General features: G+C 36.4%; 1 protein-coding gene across 6 annotated transcripts in view; it reads right to left on the bottom strand.

Annotated features, from left to right (window-relative positions):
• Positions 1-12616, bottom strand: part of GNPDA2 (glucosamine-6-phosphate deaminase 2) — a 28846-nt gene extending 16230 nt beyond the window's left edge. For 5 of the 6 annotated variants that reach the window (XR_011246484.1, XR_011246486.1, XM_069540694.1 and 2 more), the window contains exons 1-4: positions 12503-12616; positions 9332-9493; positions 5116-5217; positions 3874-4056 (exon numbers count right to left, since the gene is read on the bottom strand). Coding sequence is in view for 3 of the 6 variants with exons in the window: in XM_069540694.1 (XP_069396795.1) it covers positions 3874-4056; positions 5116-5217; positions 9332-9455 (409 nt within the window). In the remaining 3 variants the exon portion in view is untranslated. Of the gene's footprint in view, positions 1-3873; positions 4057-5115; positions 5218-9331; positions 9494-11734; positions 11985-12502 lie in introns of those variants that run through there. The other variant, XR_011246485.1, reaches the window with a different exon arrangement.
• Between the last annotated feature and the right edge of the window lie 6441 nt (positions 12617-19057).

Raw genomic sequence — 19057 nt, 5'->3', positions numbered from 1 at the left:
CGGTGGCTTCTCTTGTTGCTGAGCACAGGCTCTAGGTGTGAGGGCTTCAGTAGTTGTGGTGCGCGGGCTCAGTAGTTGTGGCATGCAGGTTCCAGAGCACAGGCTCAGTAGTTGTGGCACACGGGTTTACTTGCTCTGTGGCATCTTCCTGGACCAGGGCTCGAACCCATGTCCCCTGCATTGGCAGGTGGATTCTTAACCACTGCGCCCCAGGGAGGCCCGAGATAATCAACACCTTTATGAAACATCTCTAAAACCTCTGAGTCTGGATTGTGTGTCTTTCCTGTGTCTATAGTTCTATGGGCTAGAAAGTAAACTTCATGAGAGTAGACTTTCTCTTCTTCATAACTGTATCCTTACTATTTAGAACACATGACACACAGGAGGCCCTCAATAAATAATGGTTGAATAAATGAATGGATGGTTGGTATTGTTCAGAATGTTCAGTACAGTTTTTGCCCCCTTCTACCCTGCTCTGCTCCCCTCACAACAGGGGCTAGACCAATCATAACACCCTATATCTCATATTGTTTAGGCAGAACTGTTGTGATCTAAGGACAAGTACTTAGGCCAAGCTGAAACAATCAGAATTTCTCTCTGTAAATCTGAAACTTGACCAGGAACACAGAAAGAAAGAAGGCATCTAGAGCTGAGGCATTTGATGACAGCACTGCAGGAGAGGATCAGGTGAGTCCCTGCTTCAGTTCATCTGAGGCTCCTGGTTCTTGTTCTTTTAAAGACTTGTTTTTTCCAACTCTGATGTCAGTTCTGTGAGTTACCCCAGAATTATTCCAATAAATTCACTTTTAGTCTCATTAGTAGACTACATTTACTTGCAAATCAAAGAATCTAATCGTGTAACCAAAGTAAAGGGTTAAAAATTTCCCCAGTGTCTTATTTTTACCTTTTAAACACAAATTATCTTAAGATAATTTTATAGTTAATAATGCTTTTAGAGTCTATTTATAGATTTCCATGTTTGTGTACTTTATTGCTGGGTATGGATCAGGAATTGCATGATACACCTTATTCTTTCTCCCAACAATTCTGTCATCAGATGAAGAACTTCTGAGTATGTATTTCCTCCTTTCTCCTTTCTATAGAGGGAAGGGAACTCTTGCTCCATTTCCCAGGAGTGAGCAATGGTGGATTAATACTCTGGAGCTCTTCTCTGATCTTACTATTTCCAAATTCAGAGGGGAGGAGTAGGAAACCCCATTCTGGCCTCAAGCCCAACCTGCAATCTCTAATCCAACTTTACCTTTAATAAAGCTGATATTTTGATCCCATTTGGCTCAGTTCTTAGTGTTTTTATTAACCAAACCCTGGAACAAAAGAAGGGTAAGTGGTAAGACCCAGATACCAAGCCTCATCTTGAATATCCAATGATAACAACCTAGATCAACAAAGGTGAAGAATCAAATGAGATTCTTTCATGAGACAGATCCAATAATAGGGTATCCCAAACAGGGGAAAGTTCAAAGAAAATGTAATAAGCCAACCCTCCGTTCCCTATACACAATTATATGTCCCTTCGATAATAAATATAAACTGTCAGACCCTGGATTAGCCCACGACTACAATGAAGGTGTTAATGGAAGAGGAAAGGAAATCCTGTTAAATTTTTTTGCAAGGGGAGAACTACAGGAAGTTTAAGACAAAAATTGGTTAAAAAACAAAATAAAGTTCTTTTTAGTAGTAAGAGTCAGTGATAAACATAAATAATTATGATTATGCTCCATTAGTTTCAAAGGTAGAACTAAGGTGAGTTATTGTGAGGAAATGCACTGAAAAACTTTAGCTATAAAGAAACAAGAAGTGGCTTAAAGCTATGGGGAAAGAAGAAAGTTTACTATAAATCTCTGAAAAGGGAGATTAAACCTTAAACATTACATTAAGCTAAAATATTTTCCGGAAAGTAGGCAAAAGGACAAAATGGAGTTAAAGAGCTCTTATCAGTTTTTTTTCCCCCAAGTAAATTCTCCTTCCTGGCATTGAGACCCCAAGGGATTTGTCACAAGAATCCTTATGTAAGGTCAATAAATTAACAGGAAAAAATAAGTCCTCAAATAAAGAAGTAAAAAAATACTATTTATGTTATCCATTCAGCCATTTTTAATACTGAAGTTTTAATAGTTGCATATCTTTTTGTATAATGGTAAATGAGTGAAAATATTTCTTGATATAACTAAGATAAACAGTTTAGGTATATTATTTTACAGTAATTCTACTTGATTTTGGTAGAGTTTAGAAAATCTAAAGAATGCATGGGTAGCGCACTCCTTAAACATTTTCAAATATCTACTGCCTTGGCCTTGATATTGGTAGGCGCAAACGGTAATTATCTCAGAATTGAGCAATACGGACAAAACTGGAATGCAAATGTTTTCCAGGAATAGTGAAGTAATATCAGCAAGTTTTATTTAAAAAATAGATACTGTCTATTTTGAAAAGCAAACTAGTCTAACTTGGATTCTTGCTCAGATAAAAAAACCATCCTAGACTGTCTATTTAAGAAAGTAATTGATATTAGTTCTGCTAGGTAGAGATAACAATTTCCTCAAAGAGAAAAACTTCAGTCTTGCTGGATACCCTTAGAGGTAAATCAGTAAAAGAGCAGGACATTCAATGAACTAAGGAAAAATTACTTCAGAAACTACATCTCAGAGACAGAGTGGAGTAACACTTAATGGATTACCAACTACATACCAAGCAATGCACAAGGCATTTTATACATGTTATAATGTGGTTAATTCTCATCAATTCTGAAATGGTTAATATAATCTTGTTTTACAAATAACTTAATTATATTGAATTAGTATACTGAACTAGTTTACTGAAATCAATAAATTTCCTAAGATCTTACAGATTGTAAGTGGCCAAAACAGGATGCTAATTTTTGTCTGACGATAAAACCGAATTTTCTCCAAAGGCAACCAAACACCTCTACAATACCTGGCCACCTCAACCATAAATTAACCTTAGTACAGGTCTATTGAAGATCTAATTCATATAGTTTTGAGCAGTCTTCTAATAAATTAATTGTAAGATATACCTGGATCTAATGGATATATCTATCTCTATATATCTAATGTTAATTTAGAGCTTTAGCATGTTTAGTTGAATACTAAAGAATCTGGCAAAAAACAATTTTGGTTTCAGTTTAGATGATGTACTATTCATATGCTCCATACTGATAGCAGAAAACCGTATTGTCATTACAAAGGAAGAGATTCTTTCACCTCTTCAATGGTAGATCATGAACACACAATATACATACACATATGTATGTTTGTGTGTGCACGTATATATATAAATTTCAAGTGGAATTTAGTTAATTAAACATTTACTTTAGAGTTTATTAAGACAATTATACAGCTTAATTCATATTAACTAAAGGCTGATGATAAAAATTTTACATTCTTAACTGATTTCTTAGTGAAATGAAGCAATTTGAATGATCAGTAGAGAAATGTTAAAATCCACCTGTTCCACATGCAGACTTTCAGAGATTTAACGCCGTAATTTGATAAGAAAGCTGGGTTGGGGTTTTAAAGAAACAGTAGAAGAATAAGAGTATCACTGAGGAAAAGAAACATCACTCGTTTTCTAAGATGTGGTAAACTATCAGTTCTAAAGAGGTAATTAGGCAGGGATTAGGACCTATTTCTCAAGCCATAATTTAAACAATCCCCACTTGCAACATTAAGATTATTTTTTGATGAAAATAAAGTAAAATAGAAATCAATAGCTGAATAAATGGGTATTACAGACAGTCACAGATGTTCTTTACATTACACGAAGGTAAGTTTTTTTTTTAAAGCACCTAGTTCAAATATTAATAAATGATTAATGACAAAATGTTTTACGTACCTCCAACAAAAAGATCAATTCCTCCAGCTTCTTTTATTTTCTTTTCAAATGCATCACATTCTGCTTGTAAGTCTGTAGCATTCCCATCAAGGATATGAGCATTATTAGGATCTATATCAATATGCTTAAAAAAGTTATTCCACATATAAGAATGGTAGCTTTCGGGATGATTTCTGGGAAGTCCTAAATACAAAGTTAATAAATAAAAATGTAACTATTTCCAGAAATAAATCTAAAGTTTACTTTTCTGATTAAGCCATAAATGCTATTTAAAATATGTAACATTTCTATACCATATTCAATTTAAAAGCATTTTTATACGGAATATATGCTTATTATGTGCCAGGCATTATTTTAATCACTGTACATGTATGTATTAATTAATGTGTACAATGTCTATGGAAATAACTATTATCAATCTCACTTTATAGATGAACAGAAACACAGAAAAGTAACTTTCCCAGGGTCACAGAGCTCACAAAGGGGCTGGAGCACAGAAGTCTAGTTCATGTGCATGTAATCACTATATTCCCCTTCTCAAATACAAAATTTTAACCAATAAGACTGATTTATGTGTTAAATTCAACATAAATTAAATGGCCACACAACTGAAATCTTGATCTACGTTCTTCCTCTGTTATTCCTATTTACATGCAAGGTATACTAAATTACGACAGTTCTTTGACAATGACTCAGGCTACTGTTAAAAATGTGTACCTATAAAATTTAAATTTTAACACAGAGTTTATATATATCACTGATCTTTCTAGTTAAGCAAGGTCACAATCAATAAATTATAAAAGCTTCAAGGCTACAAATAGCCTTATATTTAAAAAATATTTTACTAATTACTTTTACATACATATTAATTCATTTATCCCCACAACAACACTGGTTTTAACTTTGCCTTAAGAAAAAAAGAAAAAGAGAAAAAGAGAGAATGAGAAATGTGAATGAATTGGCTCAAAGTCGATGGAGCCAGGACTGGTAAGTGGCATAGCTGAAGACGAATGCAAATCTTCTCATTTCTAGTCTCACGGTCCTTCTACTACGTCATGCTGTCATTACAAAAATAGTTTTTTTTATATAAACTCCCAACCCCACTACAAGGTAATACATTATACTCTAGAAATATATTCATATTACATTCAAAACAAATTTAAATAATGTTAATATTCTCAATATATTAATTTTTTAAAAATATAACATGTCCAAATAATATATTCAAATAATATAGCTTACCTACATATTCATCCATGTTAAAGGTCTTCACATATTTAAAAGAAAGGTCTCCATTCTTGTGATATTCTATTAGTTTTTTATAACATCCTAAAGGTGTACTCCCTAAAACAGATAAACATTCCATTTTCTAACATAACTTGAAAATCTAATTTTAAAAAAAGTTTATATTAACCTTATTCTCTTCTTACTTAATAGTATTTTATATTTCTAATTTATTAGGCAAACAATTATTAATTTAAATACACATTCAGTTAACAAATATATGTTGAATTAGTCTCTCTACAAGGTAACCTAAAATTTTAGTAAACTGGAATTTGCTGAATAAAGCTGGGAATCTGTCAACAGAAATTATAGCTTGGAAAATTATTCTTGTGTCGCTGGATATTTGGAATTAATGGTGTATATTCCAGGATTAGAAACTTCTAGAGAGCACATGTGAATTAGAAGAAAAACAAACGTCCCACCTTTAGAGAAAAAACTATTTAGAGAGGGATTTGTAGCATAAATGCTACATAAATAGGTCAAGTATTGACCATTCAATGAAATCAAAAGTGAAACCAGAGCTGAATTTAAACACTGCCTCTACTTTCAAAATAGAAAGTGGCAAGGATGGAGTGAGGAGGCTTATCCTTTAAGTTTTTAACTGGAGCTCCTGTTTCTCATTTTGTGTTATTTTCAGCATATATCAGCTAAAATGTATAAAGTAAAATGATTTCTAGGAAATGGGATCTTGGCTTTGGATACTTCATCTGAGTTCTTAATGTTATTGTTTTATAAATGTGATTCTTTTATGTTTTATGAAATTAAGATCTGCTTGATAGTGCTCCATGAAACGACACAATAAAGATAAATGAACTTAGCCACTTGAGGATGGCCTCCCTTTGTTTTTTAAATCTGCTGTATTTTTTCATTTTAACTACAAATTCGAAGACTAGATTGACTACATTCTTACAACAAGCAACCTGGCCCACACAATCTTGGTCAGAGTATTGGTTTCTAGTCCGCCCACCATCACAAAACAAAATAAAACACCCAAACACAAAATTTCTACTCAAGAGGCAGGGAGAAGTATGGCAGAACTAAGCAGTCTCTGGCAAAAAAAAAAAAAACCACCAGAAAAACAAAAAAACAACTAATACAAAAAAAATCCAGAGTAGTAAAAAAACTGACTCTCATTTAAGATGACAGAATAATAGAAGTGGCTAAATATCACACAGACAGGTTCACAGAACAGAAGACTAATAGGTTTTCTTAAAGTTAAGCACACATATTGTTTTAAATTGTCATTAATAATTTAAAATTTATGTGGTCAAACTTTACAATTCTCAAAGAACTACAGCCCACTAACATGAAACCTAGATGAAAGATGGATAAGTATGCTCTTCTTTCTCCTTTTCTAGAAGCATAACAAATTTTCTGTGTGTATCTTTCAGTGTCAAGAGAATAGTTATAGGACTCCCTCCGTAATTTAAGGACATATGAATATAAAAAGAAGTTGTCACAATAGTGATAAAAATCACATTCATTTTCTACTTTTTAATCAAAGTGGCTGAATAGAAAAAAATCAATGGAAGATATGGTACACGGTGAACTGGTAAAAGAAACTTCATTTTAATATATTTGCTTTGCAATACTCATTTACTAACATAACTAATTTAGCAAGTGCTTACTATGATTCAGATAAAACAAAGATTATGACTGTTTCTACCCTAAAAGAACTCACAGAATACGGATAGACAAGTACAAAGTAACTATAACACAAGGAAAAATATAAATAACCTATAAGAAGTCTGGGGCAGTATAGTGAATCAAAGAAGAAAACACTATAGTCTTGCTTGTGGGAGAAAGGATGAAAGATGGCATTTCAACTGAGTCTTTGAAGAAGTGAAACTCCCACAATCAAAGAATGGGTTAAGTTGTAATTGAAAATAGAAAAAAGATGGGGGAGGAGGTTCAGAGATGACACTTGTATGCCTACCATGTGCTAGATACTATGCTGGTGTTTCATACATTAGCTAATGTAAATCTCACAAGTTTGGGAAATTGGCATTATCTTTCCCATTGTGAAGGTGGAAGAATTGGGGTAAAAAAATTAAGGAATGTGCCAAATATCACACACACGGCAGTGAAGCCAGATATTCAAGAGATTCTCATAAAGTTCTTATTATACAGTATGCTAGCAACATGAATGAAAGTAAAGCCAGCAAATTCAGGTCTTTTCTTTGAACTACAAGCCGTGTAACCTGCCTACCCTGATTCAGTGTAGAGGAATAGTGGGAATAAGTCTGGGAGGCAGGTTGGGCCCACAGCATGCAGGCCCTTAAATATCAAGTTTGTCAACATCACTTCAATAAATATATTACTGAACAGGGCTTCCCTGGTGGTGCAGTGGTTAAGAATCTGCCTGCCGATGCAGGGGACACGGGTTCAAGCCCTGGTCCAGGAAGATCCCACATGCCGCGGAGCAACTAAGCCTGTGCGCCACAACTACTGAGCCTGCGCTCTAGAGCCTGTGAGCCACAACTACTGAAGCCTGTGCGCCTAGAACCCATGCTCTGCAACAACAGAAGCCACCGCAGTGATAAGCCTGCACACCACAACCAAGAGTAGCCCCCGCTCGCCACGACTAGAGAAAGCCCACACACAGCAGCGAAGACCCAACACAGCCAAAAATAAATAAAATTTAAAAAAAAAGATATATACTGAACAGATATTCCCCAGAATTGTGCTTGGTGGGGCGTAATTACAACATAGCATGTTGTTTACAGAAATGTATGTTCAAATTTCAAAAGCATGGGGTGGGGGGAGGTAAGGATGGGGCATGATTAACACTGTCATTGGTCAATGAAGGAGAAAAGTAGAATATGTTAACAAAGGTTTTCCAGAGATATACCCTTGGCAGATGTATTATTAGGCAGTAATACTATCCAAAATAAAGCAGAAGAATTGTATATCAAAATACACAAAAACATGTTTAGCACTGCTGGCGTTTATGGCTCTGAAGCCTTTCTGCTCCCATACTCAAATTACTGCTTATTTCTTCATAATTAAGACAAAGTGATTAAGGCAGCTACTCTGAGCATGGCCCAGGTTTACAGAAGGCAAACTGATACAGAGGGCATGTTCAACCACTGGGGCTCACATATCAGAACTGTGGGTGCTGAGGGGGCCCATTTCTGGTGTGCACAATTAAAAAAAATTCCTCTTTGCCGTTCTTACCAACACCTACTGCCATGGACCGAAAAACAAAAAGCAAAACAACAAACAAAAAATCAACTTGGTGAGCTAACAGTATCTTTCATGGAAATTATGCAAGTGAAAAACAATTATGATTGTAGCTTTTCTAAAGTTGACATGTATGGGGGGAGGAGCAAGAGGAAAAAATACTGTTTAAATAAAACACACTTAAGAGAACCTTAAATTTACATAGTGTTTACAGTATACAAGGGACTTGCTCTTATTTGAGCTTCAAAACAGCACTGTAAGCTATTAATTTCCTTATCTTCCTTAAAAGTAAGGAAAACAAGATTATGGTGTAGAATAAGTGCCCTTCAGTCACCAAGAAAGTAGCAGCTCTGATTCCAGGTCCAATACTCTTTCCTATGTAAGTCAACAATATCAAATAAAGTACCATGTATCAGTGACACTACTTGGTTATTTTTTAAGAAAAACCTTAACCGAGAACTAAATCCAATAAAGTGTATAATTAATGCTTATGTTCATTCTGTCATGAAGACATACCTGTCTTCAATTTTTCACCTGTAATACTTCTAAAATAGAAAATAATCACAGAAATAGCAAAGGGCTAATAAGATAATATGAGGCATATGAGGTAAAATTAAGAGGCAGTAGTACATATTGTAGGTACCTCTTAATGATCAATGAGAAGGCTAATCTCCCAAGAAATTGCATGAATAGTGAAAGCAACATCCCTAAATACAAACAAAAGACTACTAGAAAAAGGTACAAAAAATATCATGACCATGACCTGAGCTTTATTTCCTTTTCAATTCTTGAGTGGTAGGTGAGACAGAATTTTAACAAATAGTAATGAAACTTAGATACCAGATATGTCTGTATCTATACATTTGACTTGATATCCTAATATGTTAAATCAGTGATATGACAAGAAATAAACAGGAAATATATTTTACTAAGAAAAAGCCTTCAATCCCACAACCTTGAGTACCTAATATGGAAAAAAATGGTGCATTACCTGTTGGCAAACCCAGTGTAAAATATCTGTCCTGTCCAGGTCTGAATTGAATGATGCGATTACAGATGTATTTGGCTGCCCATTCACTAGCCAAGTCATAGTTATCAAGAATTACAAGCCTCATTATGGTGATGCACAGCTTCCAGGACAAGAAGTTCAAACCTGAGAAAATTCCATTGTAGAGCACTTTAAGTAATTTACAGTCAAACAGAAGTAAAATACATTGATGACTTTTAAAAGGACAGTACTTGAGAAAGACATGCATGTATACAAATACAATCTGTACTTTTAAAATAGTAATAATGGCTGTTCTCTTTTGGACGAACTTTGAGTTCTGGGCAGTGGGCTAGGTCATTTAAGTACAAATATTAATTCTTACAACAACCTTCTGAAGTACATACAACATCCAGTTATAGATGAGTAGAGGGACTGACACAATTTGACTGAGTTCACACAGTTACTAAGTGACAAAGCTGAAATTTATATCAAGGCAAATTTACCATAAAGACATCACACTGCACTATCTCTACAGGTATACTATATAAAGCAACATAAAACAAATCTAAAGGCAAACAAAGCAGCACTCATTTATTGATTGCAAATTCATGGTAGTAATGATTACTCAGCACCTTTTGGGTTACTTACTAAAATCCAGAACTCTCCCTATGAATGATGTAATAACCAAACCTCCCTTCTGTATAAAAGTGATACCTGCACTTAAAAAAATTTCAATCAATACAGAAAGATAAAAAGAAGTTAAAAAAAAAAACGAGCCAAATCCTGCCACTCCGAAATAATGCTCATTACTATTTGGTATACATCATTCCAGGTATCTATCTAATGCACACATATAAACAGGATGTATAGAAATAATTTCTAACAATGGGATCATACTAGACATGCTATTTTTTTATTTCTAACAATGGGATCATACTAGACATGCTATTTTTAACAAAAAGCATAACGAATTGAATTCTTTCTGCATTAAACAGAAGCAAAAGAAAATAAAGTGAACTAAAGAAACTGCTGATCTCTGGGGGAAAAAATTATTCACAAAAAGCAATTTCAGTTCCTAAAAGTATTCTAAGGTTAAGAAAAAATATTATACAAATATTAAGAGATCAGCATCATTTAAAAACTATATGATTCCATTTTAGACAACGTGGATTGACCTACTACCATGAAAGGTGTGAAAATTACATTCTTACACTTCCTCCCACCCCGATTTCTGTAAGATGTATTATTTTATACTGCCAAGATTTATAACATTTACAATCAATGTGTTCTACAACTATAATTCCCAGATTTTAATTCTTAGTTTTATTATACTTAAATGGATCTGTTACCCACACCAATCTTTTCACAAATGGCTTCAGCAGTCCTGAATTCTGTACCCACAAACCATACATACAGAAGTCAAAATCTTTACATTAGTGGGAGCAGGAGGTCTTATTACAATGAAAACACTGAATCTAAATATGTCCTTAAGAACATGATGATTTAGATTCTGGCATAACAAAAACTTACGATCACCATGATCTAGAGTTATGGCACAATAACAAGAGATAAATATCATTTACAGACAATAATTTACAGTTAAGTCATGAATTCAGTCCAACAGATGGACTTGGCCTCCATTTAAATTCATTAATAATCTAATGGCAGAAACAATTTCAAAGTTACACCAAAGAATCAGAAACATTTCCTGGCTGTTTTAGCCATCAAGAGATATACTTATCTCTAATAAGGATATTCAGTAAAATGACTACTGATAAAAAGAGAAAAAAAAAAAAAAAACCCTGTAAGGTGAGGAGGAGGAATGGCATTCGAGCTTTCCAAGTGTCTTCTGTGTTTTGGGGCATGCTATTTCTTTTCTCAGTTCAACACACTTGTGAGGGAGGGCCTATTAAATGCCAAGCACTAAGCTCTGTAGACACAAAAATGACAAAGATAAGGATCCTACTATCAAAGGGCTTAGACTCAATAGTCTCTGGGGAAGAACTTATCCTCATTTTTCAGATAAAGAAAAGTGCAACTCACAAGTTTATTACTTAAGTTATAAAGCTATTAAGTGGTGGAGGGCCTATCTGACTGAAAGATACATGCTTCCCAAAAGTGCCTTATAAGGAAGAATCACTTAGGATGCCTGTTAAAAAGATTCCCCGGACCTTTCCCTGGACATGGTGTTTCAAAAGATATGAAATGGGGTCCACGGAATCTGCACAAATATCACAGGTGATTCTTACAATCAGGATACATTTGGAAAATAACATCATACAAGACGACTGCGTTGCACAGAGGTTCAAGTAAGCCTCTCAGACCAAACACAGGCACGGTTTGCTTTCTTAAACTCTTCCGCGAGTCTACAGTTCAGTTCTAAAAGTCCCAAATGAATCACCTCACCCAGAGAAAAGTAGAATGCCACATGTGTTCAGATTTTTAAATGTGTCTTTTTCCAGTTTTTGCCAATCCTCACACATCTGAATTGCTGCTGCAGTCGACCATTCTCTGACATCTTGACCCGACAGCACTCAAAAAATGACACAGCACCACCTCTGCCCTCATCTTCCTCTGGTGCTGATTCATTTTGGGTGTGCGTCCCTTGGACAAAGAGCTGCCAAACACAAACCTGAACTTTAAAGCTGGATGGGAACTTCTAGACGACTTGGGTTACACAGCTATTTTAGAATCTGTACTAGAATCTGGAATCTAGGCTTACAGAATCTCTGCTCTGCGCTTTTTCCCTGAAACACACTACACCTGACCTCAAAAGATTCCTGAAGCCCGACCAGGAAGGGGGCTCTCAGAGCAGGGTCCAGGTCAGCGTCCCGACGAGAGGCGAGAAGCAGCAGAGAAGGCTGTGGTCCCTGCCCGGAAGGCGAGGGCTGCAAACTCACCTCACCTGCCAGGCCGCTGGGCCCGTCTCTCCTTAAACCCTAACGAATGCAAATGAGGATGACTATTACGAATTTGTAACAAGTGTCAGGAGAAGACTGCCAAAGGGCAGGGGCCAGGAAAGCCCCGTCCGGAAGAGGACGACCAGTCAAGTTGGAGGCTCCCGGGACCCCCATCCGCCCGGCGTCCCCGTCTCCGCATAGAGCCCACCGGTGGGTGCAACAAACAGCCGGGCCCCCGCCCGACTCCCCTTCCAGGCCCTTCCCGTGTACTCACCTGCCGACCCACCGGCTCTTCTGACGCTGGAACAGCGAAAACAACCAGCAGCCAGTCAGCCCGGAGAAACACCAGCCGGCGCGAGGAGCGTAAAGCCTAAGAACCCGGATGTAAATCTAGGCGCCGAGGGGAAGGCGGAGCGGCCTGCGGGTGCTGCGCATGCGCGCTGGTGCTGCGCATGCGCGCGCCTCCGGCTCGCCCCGGGTGAGCTGCAAAGAGGTCTTTGAGTTGCGCGAGACCGGAAGTCTTTACTTAACGTGAGTCTCAAGTTGTTGGGTCATCGCCTCGACGTTGTTCGTTTTTCATCTCTCACAGGTTGAATGGCGGTAGATTCTTTGGGTTTATGAGATTTAGCATGTAGGACTACAGTGCTCATACATAAGCATTACTTTAGTTGCTGCTTATAATAGCAATATGAATTCATGTCTCTCTACCCCAAGCTATTGAATGTCTACTTTGCAAGCACAATGACAACTAAGCGCTTTTTATCAATAAGCTCATCAAAGTTAAATTTAACATGCTGCAGAAAGGCAAATCTTGGAGTGGCTCAATAAGCGTAAACTCTAGAAGGAAATTGATGAGATACGAATTTGTGCTGAGATTCTAGGAAAGGGGTAGAGGAAGCAGAATCTGCTTTGTACTGAGTATCACAGATCTTTGTTCATGAGGTGGATGGAAGGAAGCAGGGCTGGGGAAGTTATTGTTAAGAAAGCAGCAGTCACTCAAAGGAAGGGTCTTGTGGCCTCACCAGGTCCCATTAGAAACACTGTTTAGAGTTCTGGGGTGACAGGCAGACTCAAGTTTCCTTGGACACTGCAAAGTTAAGATAAATGTGTAATGCTACAATCCTAAATTCCTTATCTGAAGTTCTGCACCTGGATTGTAAATCCACCCTGCTTCTCTGGATCAAATGAACCCCCCTGGCTCACATTTTTAAGGCAAGAGTAGAATGTTCCATTCTCAGATAAAACTTCAAACAGCAAAATTTCTCACAAACTGGTACTAGGGGACAGAGCTTTTTGGCACTATAGCTTTGAGTTAGTTTACAAAGACAGTTTCAAATACCACCCCAGTACTATAATTTATCATCTAACAAAAATCTAGTGTGCATCTACTGTAGTCAAAAAGACCTACAAATAATAAAAAGAGCCTTGCAGGGAATATTATTGGAGCATAGAGTGATATTTGTGAAATGTATTCTTTCTCAATGGTTTTACTTCTTCATGTGTTTCTGACACTAGAAAAACAAGTTCTGTCCCTGCTGTAAGTGCTGACGATGGTTAATTCTGCTTTGATTGCACTGTTTCATGTCCTGTCTTCCTTTTCTCCCAAGTTGGTGTTTCTCACCTCTTGCAGCCCATATGCCATGCTTTGTATAAGATTAAAGCAAGAAATTACTGCCATCAAAAGCAAAATATTTAATACTAAACAGAAAAAACTTGTTTTTGACAAGGACAGGGACAAGTATGCTGAGTCACTCATTTTTCCATTCAATAAATATTTAGTGATTATGTGTCAGACACCAACATGAGGAAAACAGACACACAGTCTTTGCTGTCAGTGAACTAAGAGTCTTGTGGGGATACAGACATTACCCAGCAAATCCTAATAAAGGAAAGTAGTCTCAGTCATGAGACTCTAATTGAGACATTCCTTTATGTTTGGGGATGACCTGAGCATAGAAAGAACCTGTGTCTTGTCCTCCAGATAAAGCCCCAAGGAATGATAAGATTAACAGAAAGATCCTCTGAACCAAGGTTTTAGATGAAGAGTTTGGTAGGAAAATTTTAACAGGCTATCACCCAGGGAAGGTGATAGATTTACAGCGGCATAAGAGCAGTACAGTAGAGGTAGTTAGATAGGTGACAGGAAAATATGCCTGATGACAGCCCTGGTCTACTACAGGTCACAAAGAGAAGCATCAAACAGCAGTCATACCCTGTCATCCTGATAGCTGGCACAGAGCTGAAGTTAGCTGATACAGAGCCTGAAATAGTGCTTCAGTCAACATGTATCATGCAAATGGAGGCCGATGGACAAAAGATGTTTCAGCAGACACCAATGGGGATATATACTGAAGACCAAAATGCAGAGGAAGAGATACCTATACATTAAGTGGATGTCAGAGAAGAGAAAATGGCCCCAGAACAGATGCCTCCACCGATGTAGATGCCAGTAGCCTCCCCACCTTAGATGCCATCCTAAGTCAAAGGTGGGGAAGAGGGATAGAAATGACAGAATTTACATTTGAAATGACTAAGGAAACACTAAAACAATTAAATGAACCTGAAAGATAACTTTTGTTTCCTGCTCTCATGAGAATGGGGCTTGAGGGAGAGATTTAAGTAAAAGTTACATTAAAGCTGTATATTATATAGAGATATTACAGAAAAATAAGAAATGGCACATTGGAATTTATGGCCTATGCAATTTCTATATGCTACAAAAGGTTTTAGCAGGGTATACCATGATCAGATTTGTATGTAAAACAAAAATTACCCTGTATGCCTGTAAAGAATAGACTGAAGTTGGGTCAGGAGTAGATCAGGGAAAGCTGGATTTTGCCAGAATGAATACAGAGGGGGAAACTGTAAGCCCAGGAAATAGTTTGCACAAAGGTATGCAGGCAGGAAAGTAAAAGGCATATATATGGAATTCTGAATGACTACCAAGTGGCTAAGATAGGATGTATTTCAAAAACTAGAGAAAATGAATCTGGAAGGCTATGCATACAAGTTGGACTTTATATTGTAAACAGTGGGGAACCACTTAAGCTTTATGAGTGTAGTAAAGACTAGCAGATTGTGTTTTAGGAAGAAGGAAGTAGAATGGGTGGGGATTGTATGATAGCAGCAAAAATCCAGACACAAAAAGACTCTAGGCTCATTTTGTATTTTCCCTGCCCCAGCCATAGTACTAGGCATTTCACTAATCACTGAGAGTTTTTGGTTTTGCTTTGTTTTGTTTTGTTTTTTATCAAGAATGTTAGGTTTTACCAAACACTTCCTGCATCTATTGAAATGATGGTGTGGTTTTCCATTTTAATCTGTTGGTGAATTATGGTGATTGATTTTTGAATATTAAATATACCTTGCATTGCTGAGATAAAGCTGACTTGGGCATGGTTTTTCTTGTCATGGTCATGGACTTTCAGTCAGAAGCAACTAAACATTTGCCTGGATAGTTTTTGACAAATGACTCTTTCCCCAAGAGTGGCTTGAGTACTAGGCAAGAGTTCTGAATTAGACAAAATAAAAAAAGCCTTTCAGTGGCTTCTTCCAAGGTTCTTCTGTCTTAAAGAGAGAGGTAGGGCTTCCCTGGTGGCGCAGTGGTTGAGAGTCCGCCTGCCGATGCAGGGGACACGGGTTCGTGCCCCGGTCCGGGAGGATCCCACATGCCGCAGAGCGGCTGGGCCTGTGAGCCATGGCCACTGAGCCTGCGCATCTGGAGCCTGTGCTCCGCAACGGGAGAGGCCACGACAGTGAGAGGCCCGCGTACCACAAAAAACAAACAAACAAAAAAAAAAAAAAAAAAAGAGAGAGAGAGGTAAAATAATAATGGCTGTTTTGGGGAATGAGGGTTTGAAAGTGCTCCAGCCCAGTTTTTCTCGCTATAGTACTTGGAATGTAAACTTGTTTTTGTTTTTGTTTTTGTTTTTCCCAAGGCTACCATAGTTCTGGGAGCAGGGGATGGGATATGGGTAAGTTAAAACAAACAAAACTGACCGTTCTTATTGATAGTCCTTCAACTTTCATGAAAAAGCCTCCCAGGTTGCTGAAAGACTTTCAGTAGTCTTCACAGTTTTCAGAAATGTAGATTTTTATAGTTTGTCAGTTTTCTTTTTGTTTTTATGGGGGGATAAATTTTTGGATATCCTTACCCTGCCATTTTTGCTGAAGTCCTCAATTGATTACTTTTTGAGTGAGCGTTGACAGTTTGTCTTTCAAGGATTTTTAAAATTTATATGTTGCCAAAATTATCGGCATAACACTGTAACATTCGTTGTTATCTGTGCAATCCTTAGTGATTTCACTGCTCTCATTTCTGATATTGGTAAATTGTATCTTCATTTTTTTTCTCCCTAATCACTGTGGTAAGATGTTTATTAATTTAATTGATCTCTCAAAGAACCAAATTTTGGATTGATTGAGTTTTGCATTGCTTTCTGTTTTCCATTTCATTGATCTCTACTCTGATCTTTACTATTTCCCAAGGTCTGCTTACTTTGGGTTGAATTTTCACTTCTTTTTCTAGTTTCTTAAGTGGAAGCTAAGATTATTGTTTTGCAACCTTTGTTATTTTCTCATATATACTTGTAGTGCTGTATATTTCCCCTCTTAGAACTGCTTTAGTGGCATCCCACAAATTTTTATATCTTGTCTTTTCATTTTCATTCAGCAGAAAATTCTTTCTAATTTCGTTTTTGATTTCTTTTTGACCCACAGGTTATTTAGAAGTGTATTCTTAGTTTCCAAATATTTGGATATTTTCCAGATAGCTTTCTGTTTTTTATTTTACTTCATTTTTCTTCAAAGAACATCCTTTGTATGACTTAATTTTTTAAAAATATATTAAGATTTTTTGTGGCCCAGAATATGGTATATTTTCAAGTTCATTAGAAAAAAAAATGTGAATTCTATTTTGGAGTGGATTACCCTGTTCGGTAAATTAGGTGAAGTTGGTTGATAGTGTTCAAATTTCCTATATCTTTACTGATTTTATGTTACTAATTTTATGAATTAATGAGAGAGTAGTTTTGAAATTACAGACATTTGTGTATTTTTTGTTGCCATTTTATCAGTGTTTGGTTCATGTCTTCTGATGCTCTGTTATTAGGTACATAAACATTTAGGTTTATTATGTACTCTTGATGAATTAAATACTTTATCATTATGAAAGGATCTTCTTTATCTTGAGTGATATTCTTGGTTCTGTAATCTTCTTTGTCTGATATTAGTATCATCATTCCATTTTTTTGATTAGTGTTTGAATGGAATATATTTTCCATTCTTTTAACTTATTCATATCTTTATGTTTAAAGTTAAAAAAAACAGATTTATTGAGGTATGATTGATATACAAAAACTGCACATATTTAAAGTGTACGAGTTGATGCATTTGGGCATATGCATACACCTGTGAAATCATCATCATAATCTAGGAAATAAACATACCCATCACCTCCAAAAATGTGCATATGTCTCCCTCTTGCCTTTAGTTAACATGAGATCTACCCTCTTAACTAAATTTTAAGAGTGCAGTACAGTATTGTTAATGTAATAGACACTATGTTACACAGCAAATCTCTAGAACTTGTTCATCTTACATAACCGAAACTTTATATACATTGAACAACAAATTCTATTTTCTCCTGCCCCTAGCTTCTGGCAACCAACGATCTATTCTCTGCGTCTATGAGTCTGGCTATTTTAGATACCTCATATACGTAGAATCATGCATTATTTGTCCTTCTATGACTGGCTTAATCAAAGCGTAATGTACTTCTAGTTCATCCATGTTGTCTCATATGGCAGAATTTCCTTCATTTTAAGGCTCAGTGATATTTCATTGTATGTGTATATCACATTTTATTTTTTATCCATTCATCTGTTGATGAATATTTGGATTGTTTCCATAGTTTGAATATTGAGAATAATGCTGTAGTGAACATGGGAGTTAAGGTATCTCTTGGAGATCCTCATTTCAGTTCTTTTGGATATATACCCAGAAGTGAAATTGCTGTATCATATGGTAGTTCTGTTTAGTTTTTTGAGGACTCTGTTTTCCGCAGTGGCTACCGGCAATGTCCAAGGGTTCCAATTTCTCTGTATCCTGACCAATATTTGTTATCTTCTTTGTGGGGGTCAAGGGGATAATAGCCATCCTAACTGGTGTGGCAGGATAGCCACTGTGGTTTTGATATGCATGTCCCTCATAATTAGTGATATTGAGCACTTTTTCATTTTGGTCATTTTTATGTCTTCTTTGGAGAAATATCTATTCAACTCCTTTGCCAATTATTTGAGTCATTTGTCATTTTGCTATTGAGTTGTAGGAGTTCCTTATATATTTTGGATATTAGCCCCTTACCAGATATATGGTCTGAAAATATTTTCCCCCATTCCGTAGGTTGTCTTTTCATTCTGTTGATTGTCACCTTTGCTATGCAGAAGGTTTTTGGTTTGATGTAGTGTTGCTTGTTTATTTTTGCTTTGCTGCCTGTGCTTTTGGTGTTATCTTCAAGAAATCATGGCCAAACCAATGTCAAGAGTCTTTTCCCCCATGTTCCTTCTAGGAGTTTTACAATTCAGGTCTTATGTTTAAGTGTTCAATCTTTTTTGAATTGATTTTTGTATCCATTTCATGATTTTGCTTGTGGATATCCAGCTTTCTAAGCACCATTTGTTGAAGAGACAGTTCTTTCTCCATTGTGTACTCTTGGCTCCCTTGTCAAAGATCAGTTAATCACTTATACCTGGGTTTACTTTTGGGTTCTCTATTCTGTTCCATTGGCCTATATGTCTATCTTTATGCCAGTTCCATACTGTTTTAATTA

This window comes from Delphinus delphis, chromosome 5, assembly GCF_949987515.2.
Source record: "Delphinus delphis chromosome 5, mDelDel1.2, whole genome shotgun sequence".
NCBI classification, from domain to species: domain Eukaryota; kingdom Metazoa; phylum Chordata; class Mammalia; order Artiodactyla; family Delphinidae; genus Delphinus; species Delphinus delphis.
This window is presented reverse-complemented; position numbering and strand designations above follow the sequence as displayed.